We start from the raw sequence: 23894 nt of genomic DNA on the forward strand, positions 1-23894 counted from the left end.
TGGGGATTATGTGAAATATAGGATTCAAATTGAAAATGGAGGTAGTACGTGGGGCAAATTAGTTCTGCGCAATGACTCACAGCTTGACCAAAAATCAGCTCCTCCAACTGTTTGATGTAATTTCAGTAAGAATAGCATACATTCACTTAATGTTCAACAGGCCAATTTCTGTGCAACAAAACAGACCTGGACACTGAAAGAAAGCAATCACTTTTTAGAGGGCTGTACTCAAAAGCAGGCGCCGCAAATAAGCAGAGCACAGTAACAAGTATGGTTGACCGTTGTCTACCAATTGTAGAAAGTTTTTTTTTATAAAGTCTCACCGGATAATGAACTGCTGTTCACATGCACGTATGCACAAACACATACACACAAACACATACACACACCTCAACAGACAACTACACTATATAAGCTGCACTAGACATTCCAATGGAAACATGCGTAGCTACCAGTAATGTACCCACCTCTTAGTACAAAATGTACCATGTGGGAAACATATTTACACATATATAGTGGACTGAGTAAGACTGAACTTAATCAAGGCAGGAGAACCATATCAATGTTGATAAATAATAGCAAACAGAAAAGAGATTTGTCTGCTAGCATCCTTCATTTAGTTAAAACAATTAATTGGCCTTGTATTTAGACTTCATATATTAAGTGTTACATTACTGACCTTTAGTCCCTTGTGAGATACAAAAGCAGCGTCAATGCATCTCATAAAATATCCTCAACCTTCCAGACACAGAAAATACTGAGCGGTTCAAGGCCCGCTTGTACCATCTGATTGCATCACATCAGCAAAAACAGCACGATATTGAATGTCATGAAATAAAAATCATGTAAAAAAAATAAGCTCTACAATGTTGAATTTTGCCCACAATCTATAGACAGAGATACAGTTTTTACATAAAGTATCTCGGTTGTGATAGCTATTCCAACAGTACCAGTAACTGAAAACAGTGCGCACATACCCTGTGTGTTCAGAATACATAGGGGTTAAAAAAATTAAAATAAGTAAAAGCAGCAGTTTGAGGGTCGTAAGCGTCCAGTTTCACCATTTCTTTCAAGTGGTTTCTGCTCATGTACAGTAGACTTCCACTAAAATATTTCAAACTGAATCCACATGTGCTTTCGTCCTGGCGTGACAGTCCCAGTCTGAATCTGATACATCTTTATTACGAGCTGCAGGGCTGTCCATGACCCGAAGAAATCTCTCTACATAAGGAGAGTTCACGAAAGCGGGCCGCTGAGGCAGGAGATAGTAATGTGTGGCGCTGGCCTTTTTGCCGTTCTCCATAACAGGGAGAATGCAGGGGGAGCCCTCACTGTTCTGTCTCTGTAAACCCCGGCTTACATACTTAGGATTCGGTGCAAAGCTTTGGGTTGGGGGCATCACCCCGTTAATGTATGTTGGGAGGCTCTTGGGGCTGGGGGTGCGGGAGCTGCTTCTGGACAAAGGTTCCCTTGGGGGCACCTTGGGTGGCTTGTCCTCGTCGCTGTAAGCCCCAGACGAGACCTCTGCTGACCAGCGGCGGCAGTCTCCTGCCTTGATTGTCCGTGGAGGGATAGGGGGTGGCATCTCGGGCTTATCCATACTTTGAGTGTGGCGTTTGTGGCACGTGAGGCGCAGCAGTGAGGGCTTGTTAAAGGATCCAGCTGGGCCAGAGTGCGAGCGTCGCAGCCTCCTCTGAGCTTTGTCCTGCTGTCTCTGACAGACCACTGGCTCAGGTGGTTCCTGTCGCTGCTGCTCATACTGTTCCCGCACTTCCTGTGGAGGTTGTGCCTGATGCTGCTGTGGGGGCTGTCTCGGACTTTGCGGCCCTAATGGACCATCATAGTAAGCATAGTTAATCTGGCCGCAGTTCCTGAAGCTCCTTCGACTCGGGACTCCATATCGAAAAGGAGAAGATTTGGGACACTGATCAGACACCAGGCAGCAGCTGTCGTCTGAACTTGTGAAAAACTCTACCTCATTGTCCATAGCCTGCTCAGGGGAGATGTCCGTGTGTGGAGGAATGGGGGGCAGAGGCTTGGAGCATCTGCCTGGCGTCTGTGGTGGACTGCTGCACTCGTACACAGAGAGCCTCTGGAATGAGGGGACCACCTGGTCGTCATCAGCAGGACTTGGGGTGGATGGTTCAGCACTGCAGGACAGGGAGAGATGGGAGGGCCGGGACTTCTTAGGAGGTAATCTCTGTGAGCTGGGACTGTGTTTGTGTCCTTTCAGAGCAGAATAATAAAAAAATAATCATCACATTAATGGCACAGTATTAAATGATTATAGTTTGTTAACGACAATCATAATTTACTGCTACAACTTCAATGCAACCTGTAAAAAAGGATGGACGACTAGCTTTCTCTATATTTCTGGAAAACCACTTATGTATTTCAGAAGACCTGCACAGTGCAGAGGACAGATAATGGACTTACTCTCATAACTTAAAGAAGGTGGAGGTGGCCCATTATGCTGGGCACGAGAGCTGTGATCAGAGTGTGCAGTGTCCATACTGAAGTAGAAGCTGTTAAAAAAAAAATAGATCAGTACCAGCTTGAATAAACCACAAAACATTTCATCATAACTGATAAACCTCAGACTGACCTGAAACATAAAAGTGCAGCATGTCATGCAGGTTTGAAAAACCATCCCATTCTAAAAATATCTTCCCGTAATGGACTGCTAGTCGTGGCACCTGAACACTCACTTGTCCAGCTCATGGCGATAGTTCCAGGAGGGTTTGGATCCAGCCATGCTGTGACAGTAGCTGCCCCTCAGGAAGGGGATTTCTATGGGAAAAGAGATCTCCTGGGCAGTCAGGCCCACTGTGGACATGCTCCAGGCACACTCGGGTCGCATCAAAGTCAGGAAACACTCAGATCGCCCGGCTGGCTGCCCCCGCTTCTGGTGTACCTGTAACACAGCCAAGATACAGCCGTGAATGATGGTGAAAAGAGGTTGAAAGCAAAAGCAGATGAGAACACACTGAAAAATACTCTCTTAACGCAAAGCCCACATCCTCTACTGAAGCCAAGAAAGTAAGCAATTCCTGATATTAGAATAGAGAGTAAATTATACAAAGATGCCCCTTCTGCTGCTGACCAACACCAAATTTTTAGTTATGGCCTTGTGCTTGCGATTCCTTTCCCCTCTAAGAAGACAAGACAACAATCTCTAGATGACAAAAGCACAGTTTTTAGGTCCCTTAAGTCCCCATGAGGACAGAGCACTCCGTCAGTCATAATGTTCTGGACATAGTTGTTACAAAGAAAGCAGAAACAGTGTTTATGTTAACCTGTTGCTATAATGCACTTTATTTTTGTCTGTTCTTAAAGACTACTTTATTCAACAACTGGTATGACGTAGATACAATTTCTATGAAGTTGAAACAGTGAGAGCAATTGGTGAGTCAGTTATAATTTATTTGACAGTACACCTAGATGTTGCAATTGATTAACAAACAATACAGTTGTTCATTTTCACCAGCTCAATTAATGATCTTTACATTTTAACTATAGTCAGAGTCTATATAAGCAACATAGCAATCTTAGGTGTGAACTCAATGACAACATTTCAGATATTTTTTATACAGACTGTGCCTCCACTCTTAATATGTTTACAGTTTATTTTAAACTTGACTGTGCTATGCTGCAATCTCACTTGTCCTGAACAGCAGAGGAAGGGGCTCCTCCAGTTACAGAGATATACCTGATGTTGCAAGAACTCCTCAAGTCAAATGACCTGAATGTGCATGTCATGTCAAGTATGTGTCAGGCCTGAGTAAACAATGTGTACAATATTCACAGTGGAAGAATTCTGGCAGCATATTGATATTTCTGGGGTCAGAGATATACTGGAAGCTAAATCTGATCAGATGTTTTGGCCTCACACTGGATTAACCTGTTCAGTATTTCACTGAGAGACACACGTTTTAGAAAGTGTTATATTAAAGTATGCCGAGCCTTTAGGTCTTCAAGCAAGTGTATCATATACGTGTCTTTGTTGTACACAATGACTGAGATCACAGACACCAGCCGTGCATTGTTGCAAGCAAATCTTAGAATGGCTTCAGCGCCCTATCAGAAGTCCTATTTTTCAGAATGCAGAAAAACAGGTGCATCCATCGGTGGTCATCTCTTCTGGAGAACACAAATGAGACACGCTGTCCTTCTTATAATGTTGGAGTGATGACTGAGAAGAACACGGCCCCCTCGTTCCTGCTCTCCTATTAGCCATATTTATGTGCTGCCCTGACAGCTGGTAAGAAACAAAGCTCTAAAACAACAGGAAGCTTGGGGCATCAGCATGAGCCAAACTGCCCAACAAGGCATGCACTCCCCATGCCCAGGGCCGTTGATTCGGTTCGGCGGGAATGGGACGCAACATGATCCTTGATAATGAACCCCAGGGGCTTGTGCTTCCTCTTGCAACAGGTGCAAAGACAGTTCATCCTGGCAGTTAAGCATAGGAGCATTTACAGGCAACAGGATTAAACAAATGATGTGTAGTCATGCAGAGCATTAACCCTCTTAAGGGGGAATTCAATTTATGTCACTTCATTCAGATCATTTGTCCAGAGAATGTGAGTCTGTATAAGGTCAAGGCTGGCATTTCTGTTTATACAATAGGTGGGTAGGCTCAACGTGAGTGTGAAGACACAAACAGGGCCCATGGTGCTGGGAAGGAGGAGGTCTGATGGGGTTAGCAGTGATGTAAAACATCAGCACATAGCTCGCCTTTGATTTCAGCATAGTAGTAGTCACACACAGACCTTGAAAGAAGGAGTTCACACCCCGCTCATGACACCCCTGCAGCGGTTTCCGAGCAACCATACCCGCTCTACCTGTGCGGCAAGCAAACAGCGCGCACACCCCCTCACTTTACCGGATTGAGATAATAATGGTTAAAAGCCCTGTAGCAGGCAGGTGACTCACATCACAACACACAAGTCAGCTATCTGGCAAAGCCAAGTAATGATGAGACATAATGGATTATTTCCCTTTAGTTTAAGCAGAAAGGATACACATAGATAATTGTAGACTACATTTAAATATATAAAAAAAAAAAAATCTAATCAGGTTATAGGTTTGTAATCAGGCAAAAGTTATGTAAGGGATCAACCATTTTATAGTTATCATAAAAAGATAGACATATATAGACTGAAAAGTTGACAAATGGGTTCCCAATTTCTAGTTTATTTCTAGACTTTTCAAATCCTCGTAATGTCGACTGACACACAAGTTCTCATCTAAATGGCTTAGAAAATAAAAACAAAAAAGGTAAAAAATACATACAAGTAATCGCAATAGAGGAGCTGAAGTTGCACATCAATCAGTGGTGTCTGTCGTGCTGGCACCAACATACAAAACAATGGACAAGACATGGGCTCTTACAGCAATCCCTTTCTGAACTCACCTAAATAACTTCGCAGTTCTCCTCCGCTGACTCACTCCTATAGACTCCTCTTTGGTGAATTATAGCTCCTCGGTTTCTTTTGATTTGAGTCTGTGTTCTTCTGATTGCATCAGGTACAGGACGCCAGCGAATTGGAGGCGCTCCTGTTAAACTGTGACACTTTTAAGATAAGTCTAGCGTTGTAGTGAGCAATGTTTTATAAGCTCCACCACACGAGAGACGCACTGGCTCCGCCTTCCACACTTGCCCTTAAAGGCGCAGTCTCCATTTGCACCATGTCTGTCTGCAGTGTACGTGCAGCAAGACAGGCTGAGTGCATATAGCTTTGTAGAATCACCCTTGAACATATACAGTACATAGGGCTAATTTAGGTAAACTTGATGTGATCAAAGTCTGATTTTAACCTTAGAGGACGGAGCTGGTGTTAACACAAGGATACAGTTAGCTGATAATATATGCTCCAGTGTGATGAGGGACTTGCAGGAAACACCTGAACAATTAGATATGCAGCTCAATGGGCATTGGTTGATGCAGTGGAGTGATGTTTATTCATAATTGTATGAATGAAAGTAATAATTCTAAAGTAAAAAATCATCCTATGAGTTTAGCCTTTAAAAACATTCCATTTTAGCAGGCACACGTGCTGCAGCCAAAAGTAAATTGCACAGTTCTCCAGGGAGACGAAGGCAGTAATGGGGATGGCTCCAGGGCAGATAACACAGACAACAGGCACAGAAACACAACCAGATACATTCTTATCTGCACAGCTGAATGGAGCCCAGATTGTTTAGCTGCCTGCTTATCAGATCACCCTCTGCGTTTTCTTTTAGCTTGACCTGTTCTGTGTTTACCTGACATATTGTTCACCTAAACACAGTGAAATTGGCTAGAGGGTTAATATGAATAGATTTTTTTCTTTGTTTCAGTTTAGGGTAACATTTCAATAATCTTGGACGTGCCATCCCTCACACCCTCTATTTCCAGAAACTAAACCTGCTTAGATCTTAAGTGGTGTTGTATTAACAATGTCACCTAACATAACCGGGCTATACAAACCCAACACTGCCATGCACACTGACCAAACACAGCGATACAATGGCTACAAACAACTTGTGTGTTGAATCAATAGTGGCAGAAAAGCAGAGGTGTGTGCGGAGAGAGAGAACAGAGTGTTCTTGTGCCTGAGTTCCTAAATCCTTTACAGCTTGGGCACGGGGGCCCCACAAACCCAAAAGGCTTATCATTACATATTTGGCCCCTACATGGACCAGGCTATCGCTAATCCCCCTTTATAATTTCAGGCACATTTTTGGGATTCCCAGATCAGCAGGAAAAAAAAGAGGTTTGCTAGGTGAGATTTACAGTTTGTGTGTGAATGAAATGAGTATCAGAGTTTGGATTAAAAATGATTTGATGTGATGGATGGTGCAGGAAATACTCACCTATAATGATAAAGGTACATTTTTAAAAGTGAGAGAAATTAAATGTAATCAAATTCAGTTCAATAAAGCAAGTGTTTGTGTTAATACCGGCTTTACATCTCTGAATCTGCTGGTAAAACTCTTTCCTTTCAGTGGGATAAACGCTTCACGTCCAAAATGTCACTCCTCCCACTTCAGCCCTCCCTCCCCTCCCTGCTTGTGAGCCACATCGTGATGCCATCACTCACAGGAAGTTCCTTATAAAGTTAGTCAGTGAGGGAAAAAACAGTCAGGGAGGGAGATAAGCACCCGCAGCCAGAGGCAGCTCTGATGTGAGTTTGAGATGGCAGATGAAAGAAATGTTAAAAGAGTATATCCTTCTCAGGAAAATGTACTCTGTATTTTCTTTGCTTCTGCTTGATGACTCACACTGAGATTTATCCACCACATCCAGCATCCTCCCAGCCCCAAAAAAAGTGACACCTTCGGCTCGTTTTCTTTTCAGCTGCACTTGGAGCGGAGAGGAATTTCCCTTTGTGACTCGCACTACACAATGGTATACTTATGAAGTGACGCTTCAGTCTCTCGGCTTATTATGAATCCCTCACCAACAGGAAGGGTGGAGTTTAGTTAGAGATGAAAAAAAAAACCTGTATCATCAGTGTAAATGATTTATTCACTATGGAGGTCACAGCATTGATTGCTGCCTGCCTGCTGAGGCAATTAAATTACATGCATATTTAGCCTGTGTCCAAAGTCCACACTGATATAAACACAGGAGCAGAAGGCTCAGTGTTTTAGTAAGGTGACGTCAAGCCTGTGAGTCTGTAGAAAGTTTCAGTGAATAGGTGTTCTGTGCTCTGGCCACATTTTTTTCTTTTCAACAAAGGATTCGTTTAGACCAAGATTTGCTGGTTATCCTTCTCTAAAATTGAAAGGTTATTGTAAGCATTTTGTGGCTTGCCTACCTTTAGACAAAATTAACTTTGACTGTTGTTGAGACTCAGTTCACCCACATTACAAAAATAGATACATTATGTTTCTACTTGACCCTAGTTAAAAGTATAATATGTAACATTTCTGCATTAAAATGTATACAATTGTGGTTGTGTGCCAGAAGCTGTCATAAATGTACTTTTAATCCAGTTTTAAGCCACATTTTTACGTTATACTTTTCAGAACATAGTCGTTTTTAACTATATATTTTAACCGGATGAAAGTTTTTAGTCATCAGATATTTAGATCTTAAGTTATCAGAGAAACAAGCTGAACAAACGTTAGCCTTTAGCTTGTAGCCCCTCCGCTCTGTGTCCACCAGGGAAACACTGATTTTTTTAATGTGAAACTGCTTTATTTATTGTTGTTACCTGTTTTAATCACCATGTCCATTTGTTTTGGAGAGGATAATTCAACTACCGGTAAAAACCTCCTGAACGTCTCGATCTTAAGTTATCAGATAAACAAGCTGAGCTAACATTAGTGGCAATTCGGCTCGCAGCCCCTCCAAGACGTCTGTTGTTCACTGAGCAGTGCCAGAGAAACATTGATTTTTTCGTAATTGCGGTGAACTGACTTGACTATTAGTGAATCATTATGTGTTTTATTTATGCTGCTGCCTGTCTTGGCCAGGCCTCCCTTCAAAAACAGATTCTTATTCTCAATTGGACTCTTCTGCTTAAATAAATTAAAAAACAATAAACTGTTGTGAGTCCCAACAGTGTCAATCATTCCCTAATTATACAAACATAAATTCAACAGTAGCCCACAGAGAGAATTTTATTTCAACACTACTGTGTCCTGCCCTCAGGGTTCACACTGCAGATGAGCTGTGTGTCCAGCCGGTGCAGCTGTGAGCACCACAGCCGAGGCTCAGGCTGACACATCGGCGTGTATTACTGCTGGATCGTGGTTTTGTCTGGCAGACCCACACACACTTGGCTCCTGCCGTGGAAACAAAACACAAATCCCCAGGCAACAGGCTGTCATCTCTCACTACAATGTAAATACGACCATATTAAAGCACTTCTTCTTGTTAACCATACCAAACTCCTGAGAATCCTCCAGCTGCTTAACTTATTAATCACTTCCTGTATTGGTACAAAGACTTCTGGGAAATGAAGGGGTTTTAGAGTATATTGCCTCACACGCAGGTATTTTCTATTTTGGAGCGTAACAAAATCAAAAGCAGCAATAACGAGTCATCATTGCATCACTCCTCTACATTGTTATGTTGAGTGGTCCAAGTCGCCACAGCATGCTGTTAGTAATGGGTGGATAGAGCCACACCGCCTCCTTGATGATGACAGGGTGTGTTTAGTCTCTATGACCTGAATATTACATTTAATCATAGACCGAGGGAGTTATTGGCGAGCTCATCCTATGACTGAGACTGAATCTAAGTCATGTCAGTGATTAGGATGGCTGATTATTATTGAAGCTACCAAACTGTAATAATTCTTCTTTTTAGGATTTTGGGAAGTTGTAAAAAGAATGGGAACATACGTCCAGAGTCACACATAATCCCCTACACAGACACCCACACAAATGCTCTCATTTATATCTGGTGTTTGGGGAAAAGCTGTGAAAACGACAGCTGTGGTGTGATGGAGAACGTCACGCTGGTTCAACTTTCCCCAGCCGCTGGTTCAGAGCCAACTCTGCTCACAAGCTGCAACACTGGAGCTCTACAGGATTGACTGACACAGATGGAAACTGACTCCTAATATGCCTTGTTTCCGGCCTCACAACTAACATTCAGCGGACAGAACATCAGCTATCTTTTGCCTACATTTAGATTTTCTGTTCTGGCTGAATTATATAATTCTATAGGGCCTCGTGAAGAACTACATTACCTGTTTCCTGCAATGTAATGCCGGTATTGTATTTCAAACGTCCAAAACAGGAGTTTCTGGCATTTGACCGATGAGTATACCAGGTTTCCGGTGTTTTTGATGTCAGCCTATACAGGAGGTTTAGGTTTTGCTTAATGTAGCAATCTATTAATCTTAACTGATTGCTGTGGGAATTTGCTTTCCCCCTGATTTCCTGGTTCAGTCTCTCTCATGGGGGATATTAGAAACACAGCACACATCAGGACCCAAGGCCCCCAGCTCTTCTGATAAAGATTTCAGATGTTGTCCACCAAGAAGATCAGCAGGCTTGCCAACAATAGGGGGCACTTCTAATGGAGTACCATATAAATCAGTAGCCACAAGGTTAAGAAAGCATTGCTCTCTTGGTGCACTAAGAGGACAGAAAAACCCATGTGTAATGAAGGATGCAGTCCACAGATGAGCTACAGTCAGTGAGCTGAACAAGTCCTGTTTCCCCACTTGTGTGTGTGGATGAAGTGCATGTGGCAGGGTCTGATGACAGGGACTGAGTCATTCAGGGCCAAGTATGTGCTTTGTCAGAGCACCTTTTGTTCCATTCACACATGCATTTAGGGCCCCTGATGAAGTCAGCCAGACTACCTGATCTGGCGCTGGGCAGCAGCCACATTAATTCCTCACAACAGAAATGCTCTGGATCACCGCTCACACAAGCCTCTTAACGAGCAAGCCTACGGGTTGAGGAGAATGCAGATGAGGTCCAGCTCCCTTTTTCCATCCCCTACAAGCAGGTCGGCTGTGCAGACGCATATGTTTGGGGCAAAATGTGGTGCTCCAGGGGAAGAACCGCGCGTGGGTGGAAATGCAGTCCTGTCCTAAACTCAATCGTCAGGGTACGAAGACTATAATGGCCTTGGAGCTACATGCCGAAAGCTAAGCCAGACAAATAATTAAACAGCTGTCTACTCTGCACCAAAACATCATTTGTACTTTTTTCACAAGCGTTAATGCAAAGTCACTCTATCTCATGGTGTTATAATGGAGAACATTGAATTCTGGACAGACACAACTTCATCAATGTGTTTATTAGAGGTTATTCATGCTAAGTATATTGCATGGTTCTTTAACAGAGGTTCTGTCGCCCATAGGAGGTCGTCAGATTTACTGCAGGTGGAGGGGCTGTCAAATTATTGTTTACTAGTGTTTTGAAAGTTTTTTTTGGTTTGTTTGTTTTTTCCACAAACAAAGTCTTAAAAAACACATTACATTTATCAGTCTAACTGTTAGCCATGATACCTCGTGCAATCACTGAAGCTAGCTAATCCAAGATTTGATGAGTATGAAGATGATAAATTACTGTACGCTATGGACAGATCTCAACCCAGTTGGCACCTGCCAGAGATTCTCCACCATCATCATCAAAACTCTAAATGAGTGAAGAACCTTTGGAGTAAATGTTCATCCCTCTAGTAAAGCTACACTGAATATATGACGAGGATCATTGAAGCTGGGAAGGCTGACAGTGGCCCAACACTTCACTCTAGATCTTATATTTCGTTATCCATTTAAGTATTTACATCTTCATATTTTAAAATATTTACTGTATTTACTGAAATAAAACTTATGTTACACTGTGCTACTGCCAAGACAAAACAGAAGACAAAATAGAGGCTTCACAGGAGCCACCTTTTCTGCTTTGTAAATTTAGCTCTGGGTGGAAAGCACATTCAAAGTCAAGTTAAAATAAGGACTATAATTATCTTGGAGCCAGCAGATTATTCTCAGCTCTGCAGAAAAATAATGAGTTATCACGGGTATTTTTAAATCATGTAACAAGGGAAGCTGATGGCTTACGAGGTCTGATTACTTGGGTGCAACAGTGTAATTCTGATTTAGTTTTTTAAACATAGTTAGTTCATGTTTTATCCTGCAGGTCTAATGTACTGAACTAAAAGTTTCAAAAACAGTAGGGTCCCTAAGACGTTCAGCTTCTGTTTGAAGAGGCAACAAAAAGTAGAATTAACGGCCTTGTAAATTTAACATAAATCTTAGTTTATCCTTGCCTCCTTTCTGCCTTCTGGCAAAGCCTGCAGGAACTCTCCTGCCCGCACCGCTGTGGTCCCTGGCAGGAAGTAAATCAGCCGGGGAGCCGCCCCAGACCAAACACTGCAAGGGCCTCTGGAGCCTGAAGGCGTGTGGGAGGTGTGCACTGAGCTCACGGGGCACAATGTGCTTCTACTTCCTCGTCAAGTAAAAAAACAGACTTTGCTGTATACACAGACGTGCACATAAACTCTTATTGACTCATGAAAAACATTTGTGCATATATAGACGCCTGCACATACTTGAGTGTGTTCATAGAATAGACTGACAGTACAGACAGGGCGTCACAAGCGTGCTTAAGTCAAACATTTTTATTTTCAGATTTTTTCCACACTCCAAACAACACTTTGAAAGCAGTAGTCTATAATTAACAACCTCGACCCACAAATCTTCCTTTTAAAACTATATTTACTGTAAAGCTCCTGACATAATTACTCCATCATTTGGAGCCTTCCCTGAATCCCATCTACTGACAAGCATTGTGCGATATCTTCACACTACACATGAAAAGAGTGTCATTTTACACTTCTTGAAGAGACACTCGTATACGTGTGCCTCTGACGTCAGACTGCCTTTGTTGAAGTACTGGCTTTAAATAGGGGCTCATGTCAAAGTGGTTAAGACACTGTGACACTCTGCTTGCGTTAAAGAGCCGTGTATGTTATCTCTCGTGACCCGAACCAGGCCCTGAACGTGGCTGTAGTAGTAGCATTTTTTATTAACATTACATTACATTTATATAGCTGGAGCTTTTATCCAAAGTGACAATAAGAGCATTTAACTGTGCGGGTTCAACCCAAAGAGTGTCATTCAAGCACATCCGCTTTATCAAATGTGCTGATCAGCATTGCTACATTTAGCGACAATAGGAGATGGAGAAAGAGTTTTATTGTATGGACTAGTTTACAAAACAAAAAGAATGTCATTACGTTTAGTACAGCATGTTTTACTACTTTCTCAGGACTTCGATAAAGTATTATGAATACATCCTCAGCTCATGTAAAGTTTCCACTGTGTGCTTTCAGGGAGATCAAACATATTAGACATCAGACAATGGCCCTTAAGTACATCTCTCTCTTATTTATTCCAGCCTGATAATTAGCCTTGCCTAATTAAAATGCTGCCATAATACCATGTAATAACTCTGCACGGAGTACACTTGAGCACAAAGCTTCAGATAAAAGTGTGGGTAATTTTCCATGAGCATGTGTGTCTGTGAAGCCTGAGACATCAGTATCTGTGTCCTTCATTTGAAGGCGACAATAGCCGGCCATCCAATTACCAACCATGTTCCCTTGACAAAGATAAGACTGTCTTTCCTGACTACCGATGATACTCTTGACGCATCTGCACATCCCTTCATTATTTAATCATATCCGTTTCCGTAACTCCTATCTGCAGACAGGATGAGGAGCCTTATGTTTACATTAGTCCCACTACAAACACACTTATGATTGCATTTTCCCACATATTCCGCCATTGTGTCATAAATAAGAGAGAGGACACACAGAGTGATAGATACAGCACGGGGGGGGGGGGGCTGTCTTTCAATGTTTACTCAGATTAGAGTTCAAACTGAAAGTAAGCATCTTGAAATGCAGCAGAAGTCGCAAGTTGAAGAGCTTTATCAAAAAACAATGTTATATGGCAAAAGTAATTGCACCTACTTGGTCATGATGAGAGAAAGACGCTAAAGTTACATTTTATATTTAAAAAAAATTAAGTTTTCAAACAGATGGCACATGCACTCTGGATGGACTCTGGTAATATAAAACAACATGCCGCTGCACAGTGAGTGCTTTGAGCTTATCCCTCATTGCTGAAATGTGTTTTGAAGTGAGTTTGCAAAGTGTTCCCACCAGGACCCTCTAATTAAGTTCATGCTCATTAAAGTGCGGAAAGTAGCTACTTTGAAATGCTGTCTGGAATGTTGCAAACACCAAACAAATCCCTGTGATATCTTTTAGTCTAAATCTTTCAGATTAAACACAAACAATCAAAGGTTGAAATGAGTGTCTGTTCTCTGTATGGTGAGAAAACATAATTAAAGTCAGGATGTAAAGCTTTTAACATTAAAGTCGACTGATGAAAAGCTATCTGCAGCGCTGCAAATTGTTTACTATTTGTAATGAAGAGGGGAAGCATGGAGGCTCGAACACATTCTCTCAAACTGTGCCCAGCTTTAACTAGTGGATGCATACCAAACTCAGGCCAGATAAGATTGTAAGTCATTGAAAGGGGTCCAAAACACCCCTCCCCTGTTCCAACAGCTCCTTTCAGGGATATCTCTACTTGGCCCTCTATCAGGACAGGAAGCACCCAGCCGAGAGAGACAACAACAGCTCTGCTTCCTTTGGCTTTTTCAGCTGCCCTGGGAAACTGAGCTCATAGGAAGTAGATAACGCAACCTGGAAAATTAAATGTGTTGAGTTTGTGTTGATGAGCGTTCACATGCACATACAGTATGTCCACTTGCACTTGTGTCATTGCAAGCGTAAGAGTGGGACAAATAACGTCAGCACGGGATGAGCAGCAGAGCACAGGCAGCACTTCATGGGAGTATGTCAGCGTGTTGTTGGCACTCTGTGTGACAAGAAGCAGACGTGATCCTAGACGTGTTTTCCTAGTCCCCGATTGCCTGTTACTCAAAACAACAGCAGACGCACAGGGGAAGAATGAGTTGTTTAATGGGACAGACTTAAGGCTGATGGACATGCTGGCCTGCAGTGAACACCTTACTTGTACAAGAGTACAAACACCACTCCCTGCTGTCTTCTGGTCTTTTGTGTTTGCATAGGCTTGTGTCCATGTGACGTAATGCAGATCTCTCATGTGACATAGTCATAGCTCACTCTCCAAACAGAGCTGTGTCATGTTGTTCCAAAGCCAGTGTAGTATTGGTAATATTTACACCTTCAGTCAAATTATGGTAAGGAAATTATGAGGTATTTCTTGGGATAAACATTCACCACCTAAAAATTGTCTTGGTGATTCACACGGAAAAGAGAGGAAGAGTGTGAGGGAGTTTGAGAAAGATGGGTCAGGGAGTAGTCACAGGGGAGAAGCCACCCACACTTACCGCGAGGGCTTGAGTCATGCGGTTTGGTTGGCACAAAGATGTGGGACAAGGACATTACACTGGGTCTCCTCTCCAGGATGTGCTGCCTTCTCCCTGAGCCAGAGAGGAGTGGAGCGTCCAAATCACTGACAGCAGCGTTCACGACTGGAGCCACAGTGACTGGCGACTGATTAGAGTAGACACACAATTATCTAAATCATGACATACGACCCTGCAGAGAGCACACAATGTCAGAACTTGTAGTCATGCACGTTGTCATGAGTGTCACTCCTTCTCCAGTGAGGGTGTGTAGCATGCTTCAGCAGTAACTAACTGAGCTCTGCAACACTTTGTGATTATGTTGGTCTGATTGTTTCATTTCCTACATTTAAAAAAACATTCTTTAGGTCATTAAACACCCGGGGTGTGACGAATAAACAACAGGAAAATGGAAATACTCGCCTACGAATATTATATATCTAGAGCTTTTACTGTGAAAGGTAAGAACGAATGGACTGGATCTGGTATCCGCTCAAGGACCTGTCACACATATCTGTATGACAGAAACGTATGCCGGCGCATACGAAAATTTGTCAGAGTCCAAATACGTCCAACTTTTCATCGGATCGGAAAAGTGAACATATACAGATACGCATGTCTAACCAAAATATATCAGACAGATGCCCAACGAATGCATAACGTATACAAAAATATAAGATATAAGTAGTATTCGTTAAGAGCAGGCGGTGTTACGCTGGGGTGCGTTGTTGAGCGCTGATGTTTTGAGCATGTTCAAAATGACCAGACGTACCCGACGTGTGCTTCATAAGATATGCAGACGTTACGTGACGTTAGACATATGTGAATACGGAATACGTACGTGAATATTTACCTACGTAAATACAGTACGTGAATACTTACCTACGTAAATACCTACGTGACTACGTTAGAGGAACGTTAGATATAGGCTACGTCGGCTGACGGTGAATCCTACAGCCAATGTATTGATAACGAGTGGATAACCTATTCCTACCCTATGTTAAGATGATGCCTGATGACGGAGTAACTTATTAAACGTGTTTCTACAGTACAGCTAGCGTTCAGCATGTTAGCTGTTCTCCAGCATCAGCATGACGTGAACCAGATGGCACTTTTCCAGCTCCGTTGGCCAGACGCTCCGATACGTTTTAAATAAGTAAGTGATAAGCTATCAATGTTTGACATACGTATAATAATTTGTTATGTATTCGTTATGTACACCGCTGTGGAAAAATTGGACGTATTTGGACATTTATAGCAAATTTTCATATACGCCGGCATGTTTCTGCCATACAGAACTGTGTCTGACGTGTTCGGCGTATCGTCTGCGTCCTTCAAACGATCACAACTTACCCTTAATTTATATCAACCTATTGCCGATATTTCGTATGCGCCGACATACGTTTCTGTCATACGGATATGTGTGGCAGGGTCTTCCAAGACTGTGGAAAATAAGGATGTCGTTTCTGTGATGTCGCCCATAGATTTCTAATGAATTGTTGTGAAGCTGGAAGTAGGTGACTCCGGCAGTCGCCATCTTGGCAGTGACGACACCGCCTAACTTCCAGCTAATCCAAAAGTAAATGGGCGAAAAGGTTGATGGCCGGTGAAGCTAAGGCGGTCCATAAATAACGCAACAGAGCAGACAGCTAGTTGCTGGTGACCTGGGGGTCTATGGAGATTGACTTGCTTTTGGAGCCAGCCTCAAGTGGCCGTTGGAGGACCTGCAGTTTTTGGCACTTCCACGTTGACTTCATTGTTCAGCCTCGGAAGTTGTCGCATTTATGTGCTGCCTTTATTAAGGTTGAAAGGAGTAATAACGTTAGCAGACTTGGCCCGGAATACCGAGCTTCTGTGTTGTTGTTTTATAATCCTCCTAATATATGCGCAACTCAACCCATTCCGCACAACATGGGTGTTAGATATCTTTATTAGCAGTGCAAAATACTCAGAAACATCAACCTTGTTCTGAAAATAAATGACATTGCTTTCTCGTGGTGTAATATGTGTGTTCTGTGTGAAAGTATTCATGACAAAACCAACAGTTTGAAAACATAGCAGCATATTGACGTGTGATTAATATCAAGAAAAAAGATTCCCCGGTGTGTAGCGGCCTCTACAAAAAAGGACTTATAACTGTATGTTTTGTACTGTGTTTGAACAGTTGTTTCATACATTGTTTGGTACATAGTGTGTTTGTTATTGCTCTTTTTCTGCAATCTCTAATCAGCTATATTCGTGTTGCATAACAGGGTCAATCATCAGAAAATGAGACAAACTCTCTTACTGAGAGATATATATCTTTCTTTCACAGACATCTGAGAAACCTTTAGGAAAATTATCTGTGGTGCAATCTCTTTCATAGAGTATTTATTGTTCCTGTCCTAAGCTTGCTATCAACATGAGTTGTTATGATCGTATGTAACACCTGATGTTTTGTTTGTTTTAGGACCTGGCCTCTCTTTCCTGTTTTCATCTCACTGTGTCCCTGGCCACTTTGTGTACACTGTGTTTCTATCTGGCTTGTATAGCCAAGCTGATAAAACCCTCCCTCCTATAGACATTAAGATAAGAGCCTGTGATTACGACATCTAGAATAGTTAGCGTGCACTGCACCAGGGCACGACACACATGTGGTGTGTATAAATCTGTTCTTACCAGCTCTCCCAGGGCTTGTTTCCTGATTGGATATTTTGAAATCCACTCTGGCTACGGAAGCCACAGAGTGACACAATGTAAAAACTTTCCTGGAGTGCACACTGTGTTTGACTTGATTACTCAACAGCCCAAGGGCCAAGTTGTGTTTATCACCACTATATTACATTTGGAGCAAGTAGCAGCTTTAGTATTAGTCAGCTAGGCCAGATGCAGAAAACTAAAGACAGATGAACAACTGGACAAGAACAGTACAGCACTGGAGGTTACATATATAACATATTTAGATTTTAAACACCTTTGCGGAAAGTTTCAAAGACTGGCCATCTTAGACTCAAAAATATTGTGACCTGTCATTGTACCGAGCCACAATGTTACCAAAAGCCTGGGAAAAGTTAAACAATTTGGAGCCAGTTCATCTTGGAGTCAGATTGGGCTCAGTGAGCCCTGGATCCAAGCACGTTGTGGCAAACCCTTGTGTTTACAAAGCACCCCTTTGTGGTAAACATGGATTAAATGAAAAAGTCTGATAGCTTTTTAACTCCAAACACCCACACTGTCTCATAAAGACAGGAAGTACAGCTTGAACTGGGCGCAGACCTCCTTCTGTTCCCACTAGCTGCATTTTGTGTGGCTGACTGATTTGAGTCTAGTATTTCATACACATACAAAACCCACACATTGTTTGTTTGACTTGTTGCCCTAGTGATAGTGGCATCTCTCAATAGTTGACCTGAATAGATGCTGTGAGGGTAGTGCCGGGCACAGTTTAATTCGCTTTGCTTCTGCTAAACTTATGAGAATAGAAATGGATCAGACATACTGTAGTCTACTATAATGGAAATCAATCCCTGCAAACAAATCAAACTGGGGCTTGTTTGTTCTAGGTAGCATTAGGTATAAAGGGCCTTATTTGTTCAGATTCAGTGTCAGCTGCTGATATACACTTATAGTGCTCCTGTCCACAAAGCTTTGTTTTAAATAAGACCTATCCAAAAGTTAAGTTCAAAATTAGATGGTCACTTTCAGTGCTGAGTGTGCAATTGGTAGCTTTACTCAGAAGGCTGGGGTGTCTGAATGTGGCATTGAGAGTGACAGTGATGGAGTGAGACCAAAACAGATCATCTTGATGGTGGAAGGGTGGGGGCTGTATGCTGCTTGTTACTGGATCGACACAATGTTCCTTTCCTGCTCTGTTAGCTATTTGATACGCAGAGGGATATATTACCGCCGTCTGATTGTTTTACAACCCATTGGCACCAGACCGTCTGCCTCAGGTAGGATCTGCACCTGTGTGCTCAGCAAGACTGATAGGGCACAAACACAAACTACACTCAGGTCTGGAGACAGCCTGCTAGGTCTTTAAAAGCTGACTGTCAGAGTAGTCATGTACTTTATGAGTAAGTGTTAAGTGAAGGATCAGATGAGCCCATAAAATACACACGCTGGAACAGTGAATTTGATGCTACTGTGCTGACAATATGAAAATAAATGTGCTTAGTCACAGAACCTCATATTAGTTTCCCATGCCTTTAACAATGAATCAAACTAATTTGCAAAAAATAATGTGGGAACGTTAAATACGTTGGTTGCATGATCAACAAAATCAAACTCCTTTAAAGAAAGAGTCTTGCAGAGGGCTCAAATGTTTGTCAGATAATCGTGGGGCAACACTGAAGGTTTGTCATCTGTGACTGGTTGGACCTGATTTGTCACTTGTATCTCTGTCCTCTCTCTGAGCACAGAGGGTGGGGTTTACCCCTGGCCTGTCTGTGCACAAGATTTAAAAAAAGAAAACACTGAACATCTCAGTTCATATAGTTGAGCAATTTCTCTGTTTTGAAAAACATAGCGTCTCTTCACTTTCCCATGTAAAAGGGCAAAAGAATAAGGCTTTTTCATTATTAAGTGAAGTAGATTAAGTTAGATGTGCAGATTGTGAAACTGGTAAAACAATATCCTTAAAACTATGGTGTGGCCACTTTTTATATCAACAGGCTTCTGAGAAACAAGGCTGCCTGTGGCTCTGACAATACACCTATCGCTATGTAGTTTATAAAAAGTGTCACATATGTTTCTAGCAGCTGTGGTACACTTCTATCTTCACATCATCTTTGATGCATGACTTGGATCCCCACTGCCTGCAAAAAAAACAGGTCAGCATATTGTGCAACCATTTGGCACGGAAAACGGTGTCAGGCCATGCAAGTAAATGTTTTCAGAAACATGTGCAAAAATTGCATTCTGTAATTTGAACATGCATACATGTTCATTGCAGTATCTTTGTCCACTCACATGTAGGATTTATTTATCTTACTGGAATACTTAAAAACTTGTTTTATACCAACATATTTTTCAGACTGAAGTACTACTGAGTAAGTAAAACTTGGCTTCTCTCTGTACTAAACGTGTATTTAAAGAAAGAGAAAAAAAACTTGAAACGTCAAACAGGAAAGTCAGGATTTATGAAAGCAGAGAAATGTGTTGCTGCAAGGTTAATCCAGTGCTGTACAGGAGAAAACGTACGTACTGATCTTAAAGCCCCCCTTTCATGTTACCCATCCTCGCCCGCCTCCTAACCTCTGAACATGAGTACATGTGTTTCCATCACCTGTGGGTCTGTGCATATACATGTGCACTGCAGGCTCTCAGTGTGTCACATGGCTACAGTTTACAAACAGTGTCTCTGTCTCCCGTTACCGGACACCGGAGCTATTCTGGCCTCCTCTTCCGATGCACACCATCCTAGTGTCCGGTCTCCATGTGGAAGTCTGCAAGCCAAGGTCAGCGGGTTACATTCCTCCAGCTCTTTGGCATTCTGCCCCAGGGTTCAAGTAGTGTGGAAGTGTGTGCGTGAGCATGTGTGTTTATGTGGTGTGGGTGCATGAGTTGTTTGTCTTTCATGCCACAAACTGCATTCTGTTCGAGGAGAGGCATTGCAAGAGAGTTCTGCACTGGTGACAGTTAGAGGTGCACACACATACACACACAGAGGTTGTATTTGAAATATAAAGCTTTAAAAGGACATGTTATACAGGAGCGTGATTAATGTGGCTGTCTCCACACATACTTTCAACAGCCCTGGTTGGCTGGGAGGTGAGTGCTATGAGAAACTGCTGTTTGCTCGTGGGTGGACACTGATCCTCGAGGATCAATTGCGGATAGACATATTTTAAGTCTATCTGGTTGATTTAAACTCTGTGTGCTTGACACTTGAGCCAGCGGAAGTGAAGAGAGTCAGTGCAGCACTATAGTGCGAGAAATTCAACACAGTTTAGCACCTTTAAAATCCAGTCATAGGGATCCACCAGAGGCAGAGACTAAAGAAACAAATGTGTTAATTTGTTTTTTCCATAGAGTGCAGGTCCACTGCATACTTAACCAGGATCAGAGCTTCAGATTCAGATCTCTTATATATGTAAAGGTTGTAATACCACAATATAAAAATACAGCCCAATTTAATATCATCCAAATCAAAAGTGGAAGTACTCATTTTAATCTGTATAATTACTCGTACCTAACAGCTGTTACATAAATGTAGTGGAGAAAATGTATTGAATTGGATGGAAATACTCATTTAAAGTCCCTCAAAAGTATACTTCAATATGATACTAGAGTAAGTGTACTTAGTTACATTCAAACACTGGAGACAACTTAGAATTTTTGTATCCATGTCCAGAAACCATTCATGCCAAACTACATGCAAATCCAACCAAACCTCTCCCACAGCAACACTTAGACTGGATACAGTACCAGAAATGAGTCTCCTCTGAACTGACATGTTTGTTTTGAAAGCCCAAGGAGGGAGAGGAGGCCCAGGTAATCCCAAAATGACAGACACCCTGTCCTGGTCTTGTTTTCTCCCCTGGCCAGCATCTGGAAAGGGAGGAGCCATCTGATGAGCACATAGAGGACGACACACACACACACACACACACACACACACACAAACACACACACACACACACACACACACACACACATCTCTGTCTGTCTGGAGAGGGTGGGACGTGAGGCGTGGGACGCCAAAACGAAGCCTTTCTTCCAGCAACAACTGTGATTACATGACAACACCAGTCAATCACTAACATGAGACATGCCCGATTGTTACAGACAGACCAAAACAAACAGCGCTGTGAACGTCTTTGTTGGATGACCAACCAATTTTAGTAAAAACACGAGCAGATGTTTAGGTTATGAGTCATTGTGAAGCTGTGACTTTGTGTTTATACTTTTATCATTCTATATGTTCAAATATGACCAAATGAATTAAATCATTGAAGGATTGAAAACATGTTCACACTTAGCATGTTAGCATTTTGGCTTGTTAGTGTACTATGCTAACATTAGCATATTAACATGCTATGATACCATTCATTTTAATATTGAGCTGAGGCTGAGACAAATTTGGGTCATCAGTGTCAGCATCCGGTCATGAACTAAAGACAAACAGCTTTTTCCCCAGAGCTGCGGACAGACTGCTGAACCAAACCTGATATGTTAAATACAAACATTAGACATGTTTTAGTTACAATAGGACAGTGAAGCCTGAACCCAAACAAGGCCGTATCCCAGAGCTTCCAGAATTTCTATTCCCTGAAATTCCAAGAGTCCTGCCGGAAATCTGACATGAGGCAACAGGCCCCCCCCTTGAAAGGGTCGCAGAGTGTGAATAAGTCCACAGAGCGAACATGGTCGTGGCTGACAGACAGACTGAGTCAGCGCCGCATTCCAGTGGAGTCAACCATCCACTTTACCCTCAGCGCATGCACCCCTCTGCACACACACACACACACACACACACAAGCGCACACACACATGCACCACCTCGCTCTTTACACTGCTTTTCTCTACCTCACACACACATGCTGTAAACTCTACAGGTGTACCAGGTTCATACCATCCACTTTACCCTGACAAAACCTTTCTCTTTTGCACTAATCCAAACCACTTATGACAGTCTATTGAGTCTATCTCGCTCATGTGCACATCACTCTCTTTGCAATCTTGTTGCTGCCAACCAAATATAAACATATGAGGTTTTAAACTTTTTATATGTAGCTCCTCCCTTCTCCTGGATTGTCCAGTCAGCTAGAACTCTGTCTCTCTCATACACACACACACACACACACACACACACACACACACACACACACACACACACACACACACACACACACACACACACACTCACTCTCTCTGGGTCTTGTGGTGATTAGCACTGTGCTATCTCTCTCCATAGAAACTGACCAACACTAACCATACAGCAGTAGACAGGAAGTGAGGCCGACTGCTCACCTGATGTAAATGTAAATGCATCTCTTTGTGGACATGACAGTCAGTGCAGTATATCCGTTGCAGCTGCTAATGGATATCTAGATGCTCACAGACCCTTGCCACATCAGTCCAGTCCAGTCTTACTTTACAGGAAAATAAATTCTTTGCTAATCTGGTGGGTTTTTACTTTTTTAAAGTAAAGCTAAAATACACGGCATGTTCAAAAAAGTATGGACACCCTATCAAACTGTGTGGGCTACTGAACATTACCCCCTTATGTGATTGTACAACCTCTTGTTTCAGGGTCATGAGCATCACCAATATGCTGCTGTGACAGCCTTCACTGTTATGGGAAAGCTTGCCATAGGATTTTAGAGCACGGCTGTGGGGGTTTATTCTTTTTCAACCACAAGAGAATTAGCAAGGTCAGGGACTGATATTGGAGGATAAGGCCTGTGTTGTATTCAAAGTTGTGTTCCATTCATCCCAAAGGTGTTGGATGAGGCAGGGCTCTGTGGAGGCCAGTTCACTTCTTCAAACTGGGTAAGACTTTCTATGAAGCCCATAATGCATTCTAAACATACTTATAATGCGTTATAATCTTCTTATAGCACTGTATAATTAAAGTTATAAGCACTCGCAGATATTCATAATGCTTTAAAACAATACACATAACACATTATATAACATTTTTTAATTACTTATAAGGTCAGGTATCATAATACTTCAGTGCTGGTCACTCACCGAAACATTTTTTGTTCTTGCGGGGATCATAGTATATTACAATTCCCATAGTTGTAAAACAGTATAATCTTAATATAATGCATTAATGTGATTGTTTGCTTTAAGTAAAGTGACAAAAACAGTAATTAAACCTGTGCAAGAAGAACAAAAAACATATTACCACTGTCTTAGAGTAACTTATAATCAAATATAATGCATTCTGAAAAGATTACAATGTATTAAAACTATAGGAAGTACAATAACATTTTTAAAAATCAGTGCGATACCAGCAATTATGAAGAAATGTATGTAAGTCGTATGCGTGTGAAGGTTAATCTCCTGATTAGCAGGTGGCAGCCTCTGCCACACTG

The 23894-nt window shown here is 42.1% G+C and overlaps 1 protein-coding gene across 2 annotated transcripts in view; it reads right to left on the reverse strand.

The window, feature by feature from the left end:
• Positions 1–5594, reverse strand: part of errfi1a (ERBB receptor feedback inhibitor 1a) — a 6371-nt gene extending 777 nt beyond the window's left edge. Inside the window, exons 1-4 of one of the 2 annotated variants that reach the window (XM_029432455.1) lie at positions 5417–5594; positions 2709–2914; positions 2437–2525; positions 1–2226 (exon numbers count right to left, since the gene is read on the reverse strand). The exon at positions 1–2226 is cut by the window's left edge and continues 777 nt beyond it. In XM_029432455.1, the coding sequence (XP_029288315.1) occupies positions 1115–2226; positions 2437–2525; positions 2709–2860 (1353 nt within the window). In that variant the 5' untranslated portion in view covers positions 2861–2914; positions 5417–5594 and the 3' untranslated portion in view covers positions 1–1114. Of the gene's footprint in view, positions 2227–2436; positions 2526–2605; positions 2915–5416 lie in introns of those variants that run through there. The other variant, XM_029432456.1, reaches the window with a different exon arrangement.
• Positions 5595–23894: the final 18300 nt, after the last annotated feature.

Source organism: Cottoperca gobio, chromosome 5 (genome assembly GCF_900634415.1).
Source record: "Cottoperca gobio chromosome 5, fCotGob3.1, whole genome shotgun sequence".
NCBI lineage: Eukaryota > Metazoa > Chordata > Actinopteri > Perciformes > Bovichtidae > Cottoperca > Cottoperca gobio.